The following is a 13,249-nucleotide window of genomic DNA, read 5'->3' as shown; positions in this document are numbered from 1 at the left end:
GTGAAACGTCTTCAAGCAACTTAAAGAAGTCCAGACGCTTTTCTTTGCAAGCTCCTTTGACTACGATGACCTGGATGACTGAGAACCTTCACAGACATAACATACTGCTTGTTTTTTCTACTGAGAGAAAAAAAAATCTCCCAGATTTTTAAAAATATTTTTTCAAATATATTTATTTATTTAAAGTAAACCTTATTTCAAAGTTTACATTAAAACTATATTTGTGTATATTGTGCAAATAATAATGCTCACTGTAGATACTGCTATTTGGTGTCTGTGGTTTAAAAAAAAAAAGGAATAAAGTGAATTGTTGCATTTTTCCACCACTGGAGGGCAGTGGAAACACGTTTTTCGCACATCTGATCAGCTGCGCGTTGGCAGGACATAAATAACAATAACAATCATGACAACATTAAAAATAAACCAGAAACCTCGTGTTTTTAGCACTGTTAACCTCTGTATATCTATAACAACTAAATAACCTCTAAGTATGTAACGCAGAAATCTCGGACAACAACAGCAAACAGAGACATAAAAACCAGAGAACACTTCCGGTAAAAAACGTTTCAGAATAATACAATCATGTTGAGGCGAACAAAAAGTTCAGAAATATGGTGATAGCCGAGTGAATAATATCAATATCAATACTATTCTGTGGAACACTGCCCTTTTGATATTTACATTTTTAAATTATAAGATGTGTCATTTGCTTTGTGTCACAAAGTATATATTAAGGTTTGTGACACTGTATATTTTAAAATATTATCTTGGCTAATAATGTATCGGACACTAGTCATATACGAATGTGGAGTGAGGATATACAAACACAATGTAATTAAATATACTACGCAGCCGAGCTATAAGTGGGTTTGACCAAAGTACCCTAGAAGCTGATCGTACCTGAGTATGCTTTTGTTTTGAAAAGCAGAAGTTGCGCCGTGTAGCCACTAACTTCACCGTGGTCAGATTCCTAAACAAGTAACGGAACCGGGCATCGCCGGCTGATGGCCACAAAGTTGTTTTGTGAAGAACATTAGACTAAATGTAGAGACTGGAGAGGAGCTCCTTGGCGTATTGTTTGAAAGGAAGAACATTAACAACAAATCTGAACTTCATTTTGCTGTGCGTCATGATTTCCAAACACAGGCCGCCGCCAAGTGACAGAGGAGAACTTTTTCACGGTTATCGTCGATAAAACAACTGGAAACTGAATGGAGACGAAACAGCGCGGTGAATAAAGACATGAATTTCGGGGTCCCCGTGAATTCGCGGCTACTTCTACGTGCCTGCGATGAGGGGGACTATGAAACGGCCCGGAGCATCCTGGAGCCCGGAGCCCCGAAGGAGTCCGGGCGGCAGAGCAGGCTGCGGTCAGAAGCGGGTTCGGAGTGTGACGCTGCGGACATGTTGTCTCTGATACCTGTGGACTGCACCGACGAAGAGGGAAACACCGGCCTGCAGTTCGCCTCGGCCAGCGGACACGAGAACCTGGTCCGGTTCTTGCTGAGAAAGGGGGCCTCAGTGGACAGTCGCAACAACTACGGCTGGACCCCACTGATGCAGGCTGCGAGGTGGGGCAGCTTGCTGGAGCTCATGTAACTCATGTAGCTCATGTAAGAGGGTGGCACCATACTCCTTCTAAAAATGTGCCTTTTTTATTTGCCACCGTGTGTTGTTAATCATAAAGTAATTAATATTAAAGGGCAGGAATCTTCCGATGCCCCTCCCCAATTCGTCGCATAAAAACACACATTTTAGTGACATGAGAGGGAGCAGATTGTGTTTAGTCTTGTTTCCTTTAATATCACAGGCCGATCGGTGGTTTAACATTTGCGGAACTTAGTGGAGTTTACAGGAAACAAAGATATCATCAAAATTTGCAGGCCAGTGAGAATTTATAATGATGGAGCCAAGCGTAGCTAAATTGATCTTAAAAGAAACAAAACCTTAATTTATGCCCTTATGTGCAGGCTATATTATAAAGTAATACCATTGTTATCTAGAAATTTCAATGACCCTTCAACCTTCTTTATAGAGCAAATCCAAGTGCTTTGTAGCAAATTACTGTTCACTTTTATCCATTTTCTTTTTCTAATTTTGAACATACCTGTAGTTTTCTACACAGTCCTTGCTTAAAGTGCACTGGCATCTCTTTTGGAGCCTGTGATAGCTGGCTTAAAAAGAGCATCCTAATTCACCTAGAACAACTTCTACATGCAAAGTTCTTCCTCTGTCCTATTTCTCCTCCCAGGTTTGGCCACTTGACTGTCGCCCACATTCTTTTGGAGAACGGGGCAGAGATTAATGGGCGCAACAGGCTTGGAGCAAGCGTCCTGACCATGGCGGCTCGCGGGGGACACACTCATGTAGTCAAGCTGCTTCTGGAGAGCGGTGCGTACGTGGATGACTTTGATCACCTGGCTGTTGCCGCAGAGGCGGTCTCCAATGGCAACAATAACAACAGCTGCAGGTTTTTTCTCTTTTTCAAGTAAATTTGTAGCCCAGTGTGATATCTAACTAACATCCTCCACTGTTTTGTGTTTTGGGGTTTTTTTTCACAGCGGAGCCAGCTTTGGACCCGGTGAAGGTTGTCTGGGAGGAGGAGGTGGCAGAGAATTCATGGACATCACAGCGTTGATGGTGGCGTCTCAGCACGGTCATGAGGCCGTTGTGTGCCTGCTGCTGGAGTGGGGCTCTGATGTAAACTTCTCTCAGAAGACCACTGGATGGGGACCGCTGATGCTGTCCACTCTAAGTGGGAAGGTAGGGTTTAAAACATTGACGGTTGGATGGATAAAAAAAGATATATATATTTAGCACATTGTGGGTATGTTGGTGGCATTTATTAATGGTTTTTTATAAATTGTTTAAAATGGACCTGGGCTAATTTTCTGTAGGACCTGGTGATTAAAGCTGTGTGTGTGTGTTTTGCAAAGGTGGCTGTGGCTCAGCAGCTGGTGGAACGTGGAGCTGACCCAGACCGAATCAACGTTCTGTCCAAGACAGCCTTTGAACTGGCCATGCAGCTGAAACAGAGAGACATCAAGGCTTATTTGGACTCCATCACTACTGTCAGACCACAGACAGGTACGGCCTTCCCTCAGTTACTCATTCAGACTTTGCTGTCTTGGCCTGATGATAAAGTACAGTAGTGCCATCGCATATTATACACGCCCTTGTAAAAGAACAGTTAAAAACTCATCTTTTTAAACTTGCTTTTGGTTGATTTTTGTTCTTATGTTTTAGCTTGAAGCACTTTGTGATTTTATCTTGAAAGGTGTTATATAAATAAAAATTTACTTACTTACATCTTCCAGTCTGAAAAACTTTAGAAGCAAACTGAAGGAGCTGAGCGGCTGAGCCTGCACACACATTGTTACATGTTTCCTAAAAAGAACAAATACTGGCTGTCCTGTCTTCCTTCCCTCACCCCTTAGCGGGCGCAGCATGACTGCCCCTCCTGGTTCTGTTGAAGGTTTCTTCCTGTTAGAAGGGAGTTTTTTCCTCTCCACCGTTGCCAAGTGGTTTTCATAGTGGGTCATCTGATTGTTGGGGTTTATTATTATTATTAATACTAAAATTAAATCAGCCAAAGCAGACACAAATAACATGGATAACATCAGTATAGAACTTCAACTTCACATGTATCTTCAGTATAGAACATAAAAAGAACATATAAAGGAAACAGTGGTTTCCACAGTAGGCCTTATGTTAATACACTTCACTGTATAGTATAATGAAGGAGTCAGTTGAATGTTTTTATGTTATTATCAGAGAATAGCAGAGTGACGTAATAGTGCAAAAAGTTTTTGCAAAAAGACAAAATAAAGTAAATACTCAACTTTTTAGTGTTTTCTGAGAGTGTGTGGTGCTTTGAAAGCTTTTGAATTTTATTTTGGTAGCACCATGTCGACAAGAGAATCCATCCCCCACTCCCGACCCCCTGCAGGATGCGAATGCACTTCAGTTAACATTAACGTGAGAGGGGCCAGAGGAGCTCAGCCTCTTTGTTTCATGGCTCTTCTCACAGGTAGTTCAGGTTTTTAGCTCAAATTACCAACGTAGCCACACGCAGTGTATATTTCAAAGGTTTTAATTGCAGCATGCAAACAAGGAAAAGTGTGAAAAGACAAATCAGGCAGATTTGTTAGCGAAACCTACAAGTTTTAGTTTCTAACGATGTACAAGTTCTGGTGAGGTTCTTATTACTCTTATCTGAAGTTCAGGAGTGGGCCCACCTTTCAGACATCGCTGGTTTACTGCTGCAAATGCCCACCTGCCCTATGCAACTGTTTGTGGGAACTGAGAGGGATTTATCAGGATTCGAAGCCACTGCCTTCCCCAAACCACAGCGTCAGCCTCTGGCTTAGCTCTTTGCTTCTCATTAACGTGTCATCTTCATTAGCAGTACATTCTGGTAAATCACATTTGGAGCTTTAGTTCTTGCTAGTGAATGCGTATTTCACCGCTCTACTTTTCTGCCTTTTTCTTTTTTTTCTAAGCAGTCTCGCACATAAATTATAGTTGATGTGATTTATGTGTGTGTTGAACTCTGTAGCATGTAACAGTTGTGTACTTAACACCCCAGCCCCGCCCCCCACGCTGCCTGATTTTTGCTGAGCTATGTGGAGTCTGGCCAAGCGGGGCTGTGTTTTTTCCAGATCTCTTTCCTCTTCTCATTCTCACTTGTTTCTTCGCAGATGATGAGAGAAGAAGGCCAGATGTGCTCAGCGCTCTGAAATTAGGTAAGCTGAATCGAACAGATAAACCTGGAGGAAAAGTTTTCGGGAAACGAATGACTTTACATGCCTCTACACATCTGTAAATATGTTTTCTTCTCAGGAAATTCACAGCTGGTCAAAGAAATCCTGGAGGAGGATCCTGCTCAGGTGAATTTGTCCAATCAGGAGGGAGCAACGCCTCTCATGATGGCAGCAGTAAGCGGCCAGTTAGAGGTGGTTCAGCTGATGGTGGAGAAGAATGCCGACATAGATAAACAAGATGGTGTCCATGGGTGGACCGCTTTAATGCAGGCCACCTACCACGGGTGAGGAGAAGCTGCTGGTTTGTTTCAACCAGAAAATTGCTTTTTTTATTAGAATGATTTAGATCAATTTGAGGTTAAGAAGTTTGGCTCAGGTGTTAAACACTGTTGTTGCTGTCCTGCTGATTTTGAATGTAAATTAGAACAGGTTTCTACTACAGAGTGACAAAAAGTCAATACCATATTTAATATCAGGATGTCTGACTTCCAAAGTCATACACAGAGCAAGTATCATTTCTTACACTGTCTTTTGTTTTCTCCTCCGCCCTCCATTCAGCAATAAAGACATTGTCAAGTACTTGTTGAATCAAGGTGCTGATGTCAACCTCCGAGCTAAGAATGGATACACAGCGTTTGATTTGGTTATGCTGCTCAATGATCCAGGTAGTTCTTCCTGTCATTGCTCCGTCTAATAACACTTTGGGAAAACCTCAGCTAAAGACTATAATTCATTCATAATCAGCTAAAAAAACCAACCAACCAAAAGGCATCCACCATTTGTGAAATCCCTTATTTAAACCTTTTAAATAAAGTAGTGTACTTAAGATGAGGATACAGGACACACGTAGTGATTTCATAATATCAACCAATCAAAATTTAGAAGCGTGAATTGGAATAAAAAGAATTGAATCTTTTTTCAGTTATATTTGCTTTTAGAAAAGCTCATCCCTGGACTTTGGTTTTAGCAGTAAGTGAGGAGGTTGTTTTTTGAAGTATTAGCTGTGTGAAACGAGCTGTTTGAATGTGATGGGTGTTTATCAGTTTGTCTAATCAAACAATTCATCTATTAATAGAGAAAATAATCAGTAGAATAATCTATGATAACGATCATGAAACAGGTCGACTTAAATCCCTCGCGTTTTGCAAGTTATTAACTGCATATACTCATAATTGTTTCCCTGTGTTTTCTGTCAGACACTGAGCTGGTGCGTCTGTTAGCATCCGTGTGCATGCAGGTAGACAAAGATAAGTCGAAACACCGCGCCAGAACTTTAATGACGCGCTCCAAGAGTCGACAGTCCCTCAACAATGTCCCCGTGCCGCCCGATGACAAAGGAGGCCTTAAGGTAAAAATGTAATTTGCAAAGTTGCTTTCTATCAAGGATATCATAATAGTTTTGGTTATAACGCTCCTTTGTGTCCACCCTCTTCCAGTCCTGGTGGAGTAGGATGTCGAACCGCTTCCGTCGGCTCAAGTTAACTCACACTCTCAGGCATGGCCTTTCAGCCAATCGCCTGGCTCCATTTCCAGACGATGCCGAGAGTTCACTGGATGCCACGATGAAGGCGAACAGGAAGTCGGCTGCTGTTTCCAACGGGGCGGTGGCACCTACTCCTGCTGTAGCAGGGAATGACATGAGCACCGCCTGGGCAGTGAAGACCAAAGATGGTGGTGAGTCAGTTTCCTTAAAACCATGAATGACATCACATGTCCATGAGATGTTTAGGGTAAATGTAGCTGAGCATATGTCCATCTTTATGTGAGCAAAGTAATGTATAAATGTGATGTATTCTCCTTTCAGCAGGTCACTGCAGAGCATCCTCAGAGAAAGACGACTTTCTAATAACCACGATGGTAGGAGCACTATCCTGGATTAGGGTTCTTTTAGTTTTAAGACGTGTTTGTGACTCTTAATATGTGTCTGTCTAATTTAGTTGAGAAGCGGGGCCCCCTTGACTCGGCTGCCAAATGACAAGCTGAAAGCAGTGATTCCTCCCTTCTTGCCACCCTCCAACTTTGAGCCGTGGAACTCGGACCGCTCACGCGTCCTCAGGGAGGGCAAGAGCGAAGTGCCCCGCCTGCCCATGCCACCACAGAGGAAGCTGAACAGCAGTGGAAACTCAGATATTGTGAGTCCTTTTGGGTGTTAGACAGAGAGGGTTTTAGTTCAGGTCAGAGAAGGCGAAATTTGTCCTTATGCCGCTCCTTCTCTCTCCTTTATGGGACAGACATCCATCAGCCGTGTGGTCAGCAGGTCCATTAAGTTTCCCAGTATCCCCAAGGGACCATCTTCATCCTCTCCTTCCAACTCTGGTCACTATCACTCCCCCCACTCCTCTGGAGGCTCAAATGGAGTGGCGGGACTCAACCGGGACTCCCACAACCGTTCAGGTTCGCAAGTAAAAACATTAAAAGCAAAAAGTGATTGCATGACACAGGGGCTGCAAAACACATCGCAATCTTGCTTTCTCCTTACACCAGGGGGCAGTGCAGACAGCGTGCTCTCCCAGATAGCAGCCCAACGGAAAAGAGCAGCCGGCCTTATAGAGGTAAAGAGCCAACCTCCGGAAAAACAGCACAACCAGACGCCGAGTCAAACCCCACTACCACCACCAGTTTCAGCACCTGGTTTGCCCCTGCCTGACATCAGCCTTCCTGACATTCACACCCATTCCAGCCTTGTTGCCTCAGACATCCATTCCAGAAAGGTCTCAACTTTCTTTCACAGGTTTTCTTTGACAGTAACTCTTAATGTCTTGTAAAGCTGTGTAAAAACAGCCAGAGCTGAACAAATACCACCGTCCACCCTCACTGTCCTCCTTTGTAGAAAATGGAGTTGAAAAAGAGACCTCAGTCTGGGAATTCCTCGACTTCCAAGAGCACATCGCCCACTCTCACACCGTCTCCTTCCCCAACACCCAAGATTCCCCCCGTGCCAGGAGACTCTCTGTCCTCAGCCTCTTCTCATCCACGCTCCAAGAGCAGCGGAGGATCCAGCAGCGGAACCATCACAGATGAAGGTGTCGGCGCATTTTATTCAGCATTAACCCAAATCATCATCATGCATGGATTGTGTTCTTTTATGTACACCATGTGCTTTGATGTGAAATAAGTATGAGTGGTATTAGTTTCCCTTATAGTTTTTTTTACTTTTTCAGATGAGCTGTCCAGTATTTTGAAGAAACTGTCCCTTGAGAAATACCAGCCTATATTTGAGGAACAAGAGGTACTCCGTCTTTTCTTTCTTAGCCTTCTAACCATACATTTTCACTCTTAAAGCCCAAAAATGCATCACTTTTCTTTTCTTTTCTTTTCTTTTCTTGTCTTTTCTTTTCTTTTCTTTTCTTTTCTTTTCTTTTCTTTTCTTTTCTTTTCTTTTCTTTTCTTGTCTTTTAGGTGGATATGGAAGCATTCCTGACTTTAACCGATGGAGACCTGAAGGAGCTGGGCATCAAAACAGACGGACCCAGACAACAGATCTTGGCTGCCATATCAGAGCTCAATGCTGGAAAGGTACGTTCGGTTTAGCGTGGTTATGCATTTCAAAGTTGCTTCCAGCAATCTATTTTGTGCTGTATCTTTCTAATGTATATCCTAACATTATGTCTTAATAATAAACTGCCTGAGCCACAAGAGACATATAGAGGGAATGTAACATATATAGTGTTACAGTGGATTCATACCAGATATGGCTGCTTTTAAAGAACATTTACAGCATCTTTCTGTAATCTGTTCCTAATGCATAATGATCACTGTTGTCTGTCATCAGGGTAGAGAGAGGCAGATTCTTCAAGAGACCATCCATAACTTCCAGTCTTCTTTTGGTAGTAGTGCCAGTAACCCCAGGCAACCAGGACAATCACGCTGTAAGTAGTGAAAACAAGTTTGGGGGCCTGTTGAAAGACTTCATAAAGACAACATCTTGATCTGTTTATCTGTCTACCTGCTGTCATTCTTTAGCTCCAACAAGCTGGATGAGACACCAGGTTCGTTCCTCTAGCAAAAGGTAACCCCATCGACTTGATGCACACGTGGAAGAAAACCAAAGGTACTTAGAGTAAGAGTAAAGTGCTGCTGACACCCTGCCAAGATGCGAACGACATGGAGACTTGGCGTGTTCTTGACCAGTAGAGATCTCAGTGCAAGAGGACCATGCGTCAAAAAGACCAATCAGGTTGTAATAAACTGCCTGTGTCGGACCCTCCTGGACCAAAGTGTCTCTGTCATGGATTATAAAGCAGGGGTTCAGTGTATGGGTTTAGTGCCCTGCTGCTTTGAACAAGCACATGATGTTACCACGGTATGAGGCTTTCATGGTACAGTGACAGTGTCAGGAAAGTGTGTTACGCAGATGTTAAAGTCAGGTACAAGGAACCTTAAAGGTAATAAAAGAGTTTTTTTTTATTTCTTTGGTTGACCAAAGGCTTTATTGAAATTAAAAAATATTTTTAAATGCTAAAGAAGTTATAAGTAAAACTAATCTTCTTTAGAAATAAATAGATAAAATAAATAATAGCTTGTGTGTGTGGCTGAAGCTGACGAGTCTGGCAGATAGTTCAGTAAGAAAGAAGATCCTCTGTCGTGCTGCTTCTTTCAGTAGTGTGGATGAGTAAACAGTGTGATCACTGTCAATTTTCATACATTGTATACCGTGAAAAACAGGAACCCCACTGCCACCTTAGCTGCAAAATATACTTTGAATAATGCAGCAGCTAACAGCGGCTGGGTAACGCAGGGAGTCGGGATAGTGAAAGACAAGAATGTTGCACACAGCAGAGTGAGCGCGAGCCATGAGAGATATTTATTTTATCTCGACGAATGTGAGAAATGCAGCAGATGTATTGTAAAAGCGGCAGGTGAAGTCGAGAGGAAAGAACTAGCTGTTAGCTAGTAAGACTGTGACTGAGATTTATAGGCTGTGCTACAACTGAGAAGGTGCACCGATGAGGAGAGCCGATGGAGAAGGGAAAGTGAACTATTTTTAGTCAGCCAGTCCCCGGGACTGCTTTATACCAGTTTATGTGTTGAATTTTTAAACCACTAATGTACACAGATGACCTTATTAAAGACTGTGCTGTCATGAGTAAATAAAACATTACGATGATGTAACAACATGTTCTTTTTTTTTTCTTTTCTGTTTAATACTTTATTGGATTTGTGATGAGAAAACTTTGGCAAAAACATTTTGGGAACATTTTATGAGGAGTATAAATTTAGTTTAAAAGAAGCAACAGTTGAGCAACAGTTTCCACTCAGCTCACTCCGTTCATCCCTCTGGCCCCGCCGTGAAACACGGAGAGACAGACGGACTGCTATATCATTCCTAAATATCAGGTATTCTTGTTCCAAGTCTTAATCCAAATGATGGCCTGTGGTACTGTTCGGGATTGGTCAGTTAATGTGAAATGACGCTGATGCAATATCCTGTTTAGTCATGTCCCAAGTCTGGGAAACATAAATTAGAGGATGAATCACTAAACAAACTGAATGCAACTGGGTGTCCATAATTAAATGCAACAAAATGAAGTAAACATAGAATACAAAGTGCATTCAGCGGGGCCTTGGTTTTATAGCTGGAAACCAGGTTTAAGGTCTAACTTTGCTTGTTTAAGAACTTCATATGAAAACAAATGATGTAAAAACAGTCTCCCATCCACAAGATGGCAGCGATGTGCAGTTGATGCAATAAATTATACTCGGTATAATAGCATGTAATGTTGTTCTGCACTGATTTAGGTGTGTGATCGTGTCTTCTGCTTTTTAAATGAGATGCATTAAAGTAAAATTTAATCCGATCAATGGTCATAAAAAGTGGCCAAGAAGCCAAGTCGGTACCTGAGTCAAAAAATGAAACTTTCAGGATTGATTTAAATCTATAAAAGTACTAATGTAAATAATAACTTCTTTTTCACAGGCACATTGTATCCAAAATGACAAAAATATAAAAATTACAGAAGAAAATATGCTATTGTAAGAAATAAGTGGGCACATAGATGACGTCATCTGAACACAAGTCTGCTAAAAGGATTTTTTTTAAAACACAGCTTAACAAAACAAACTAATTCACCAAACGGATCCAACTTAATAAGAGTACTGAAACTTTATACTAGTAAAGGAAATGATTTAGATGCAACTTGGGGAAAACTACCGAGAATATAACTAAAGTTAATAAAAAGGCACCTCGCTTCCCATGCTGTCACCAGAGACGGTTCAGTGAAGGCAAATAGAGAAGAAATGGTCAGTGTATCACATGAGGTTCCCCAGCAGCTTGAGCCTATAGCAGTATTAAAGGTTAAAAGCAATTTAATTAAAGCAAGTAAAGGTGCTTCGGGAAACCTGGTCAAGCCCTAACTATTAGCATTATCAAAAAAGGAAAGATTTAAGTCATCTTAAAAGTAGAAAGGAAGTCTGTCTCCTGAATTACTTTTAAATACTACAAGTCATCCTCCAGCCTAAGGGCGCTGTGCTCTATTAGGTTAATAACAATGAGGCCTTTAAAAAACGATGGGGCCCAATTATTCAAAACATTGTCTGTGAGGAGAAAAAATGTAAATTAAATTCTGTATTTATGAGGGAGCCAAAGAAAGAAGTTAATATGGGAGAATATGCTCTTTCTTTGTATGTCTTCAGGCATGCTCAAACACCCAGGTGAGCTTGATTCTGTTCATCTGGACGTAGTGTTTTTAATGGGAAAATGTGACTCATCCAAGTGACTTCTTCGGTCTCAGCTGACTACAGGTTTCGCCAACCTTATAAACAGTACATTTGCACAGTGACTGAAACTAGCACCACTGACGAACAGGGATGTGAGGTCAGTTTCTTGATCATTAATATGGAAGTTGTAATAACCATTTATCAAGAACAACTGATTGATGACCACTGATCAATTACCATTCACAGAGAATCAGGGAGTGGCTGCAATCACAGCATTGTAGGATGATGAAAGATGGACCCTTAGGCCCCCTCCTCGATTCAGAGATGGTCTTCCTCTTTTCACATAAATGGCCTCCTTGACTCCCCACTCAAACCAGCGTTCCTCCCTGTCCAGGATGTGTACATCCTCATCACTGAAGAGTGCCCACTGGCCTGTAGGTTTAAATAGACTGCAGAGTCCTGGCCTGACGAGGTATCTTGTCTGTGTTGTGCCATCTGGTTGTTTGGTTTCCCTGATGTATAAATCATGGCAATCCTCCTGGCACATGTTGGGGGACCCAATCCTTGGGGTGGACCAATTTTTGACGCAGTGTATTTTGGGGTTTAAAAAATACACTGCGTCAAAAATGCAACTGTTCCGAAACTCCTGACACATACGGGATCACTACAGGTTTTCTTTTAGGCAGCAGTTGTCCTTCTCTTCTGGATCGGCTGGAGCTTTCTTTAAGTGCCTTCCCAGTTTTGACAAATGTTCAGGTGAGATAATCACATTTACTCAGCGCCTTCTTGATGTGATGTTCCTCTGCTTCCCTGGCTGCTGTATCTGTAGGGATGGTGTTCAATCTGTCTTGTAGCATCCTGATGACACCCTGTTTGTGCTCCAGTGGATGATGAGAGACATCGGATCTGTATGCGTTGGTTTACGGTACACATCAACTGTTCACTGTCCCCCATTACTGCTGGAAATCTCAGTTTAAGAATGGTAACCTGCCACTTTTCATATCCTCCCTGGTGAATTTGATGTGTTGGTCTAATGAGTTAATGTGATCAGTGAACTATGGTACATCCTGAGATTTGATTTTCACCCAGGTGTCATCCACATACCTGAACCAATGACTTGGTGATGTTCCAAGGTAGAATAACAGAGCCCTTTTTTTTCCACTTCTTCCATGTATACGTTAGCCACAATGGGTTAACCTAGGGAACCCACGGCACACCCATGTTTCTGCCTGTAGTACTGAACCTTGTATGTGAAAAATGTGGAATAATATGATTTCTCCTCCATGCTGTTCGATGCTGGGGGCTTTGCAATGCTGAGACAGGCTAAAGCTTTCTCCGCAGATGCTCTGCTTCCACATCTGCAATGTTGTGCTATGATGAGTTCCACTAGCGGGATATGTCTCGGCATCACAGCAAATTTCAACCCTTTTGCAAGGATGTTTTTCACTGTTTGGGTAAGTTGTCTGTCAGACAAATTTTTCACCCACTTGTCCCACTTGTGTGGAATCCGTTCCTCTTCTGGCCACTGAGGACACTGTACATATTTTGCTGATGTTTCCAATGCAAAACAAGTAGGTCAAAGTTCTTTTTTTGCCTGGTCTTAGAATTTTCACGCTGTCCTCGTTGAGCCTTCTCAGTAAATTCAAACACCTTTTGAAGAGTATTCTCATCTAGAATCTCCTCTTTTGATTTTAGCACATCAATGGTAAAATTTGTTTGTTTCACCCATTCAATGAGCATCTGGCTCTGTGCCTCCTGGAGGATTCTTGTTGCTCAGAGGCCCTAAATTGACCTCACGGCCCATTGTTCATCAGTCGAGCTAGTTTCAG

General features: G+C 42.2%; 1 protein-coding gene across 4 annotated transcripts in view; it reads left to right on the top strand.

The window, feature by feature from the left end:
• The window catches only part of anks6 (ankyrin repeat and sterile alpha motif domain containing 6), an 11,978-nt gene extending 2,103 nt beyond the window's left edge, over nt 1–9,875 (top strand). The window contains exons 2-19 of one of the 4 annotated variants that reach the window (XM_005754219.1): nt 1,147–1,571; nt 2,252–2,470; nt 2,562–2,763; nt 2,937–3,087; nt 4,701–4,745; nt 4,843–5,047; nt 5,322–5,428; nt 5,960–6,111; nt 6,200–6,437; nt 6,568–6,620; nt 6,701–6,895; nt 6,995–7,157; nt 7,248–7,474; nt 7,594–7,786; nt 7,925–7,992; nt 8,163–8,279; nt 8,536–8,632; nt 8,727–9,875. In XM_005754219.1, coding sequence (XP_005754276.1) covers nt 1,243–1,571; nt 2,252–2,470; nt 2,562–2,763; nt 2,937–3,087; nt 4,701–4,745; nt 4,843–5,047; nt 5,322–5,428; nt 5,960–6,111; nt 6,200–6,437; nt 6,568–6,620; nt 6,701–6,895; nt 6,995–7,157; nt 7,248–7,474; nt 7,594–7,786; nt 7,925–7,992; nt 8,163–8,279; nt 8,536–8,632; nt 8,727–8,776 — 2,811 coding nt within the window. In that variant the 5' untranslated portion in view covers nt 1,147–1,242 and the 3' untranslated portion in view covers nt 8,777–9,875. Of the gene's footprint in view, nt 1–943; nt 1,572–2,251; nt 2,471–2,561; nt 2,764–2,936; nt 3,088–4,700; nt 4,746–4,842; nt 5,048–5,321; nt 5,429–5,959; nt 6,112–6,199; nt 6,438–6,567; nt 6,621–6,700; nt 6,896–6,994; nt 7,158–7,247; nt 7,475–7,593; nt 7,787–7,924; nt 7,993–8,162; nt 8,280–8,535; nt 8,633–8,726 lie in introns of those variants that run through there. The other 3 variants (XM_005754220.1, XM_005754218.1, XM_005754221.1) reach the window with 3 other exon arrangements.
• The last annotated feature ends 3,374 nt before the right edge of the window (nt 9,876–13,249 follow it).

The sequence above is a fragment of the Pundamilia nyererei genome, unplaced genomic scaffold (assembly GCF_000239375.1).
Source record: "Pundamilia nyererei isolate P.nyererei 1_Seehausen unplaced genomic scaffold, PunNye1.0 scaffold00524, whole genome shotgun sequence".
NCBI lineage: Eukaryota > Metazoa > Chordata > Actinopteri > Cichliformes > Cichlidae > Pundamilia > Pundamilia nyererei.
The sequence above is the reverse complement of the archived record's forward strand: the minus strand, read 5'-3'. Positions and strand labels throughout refer to the sequence as shown.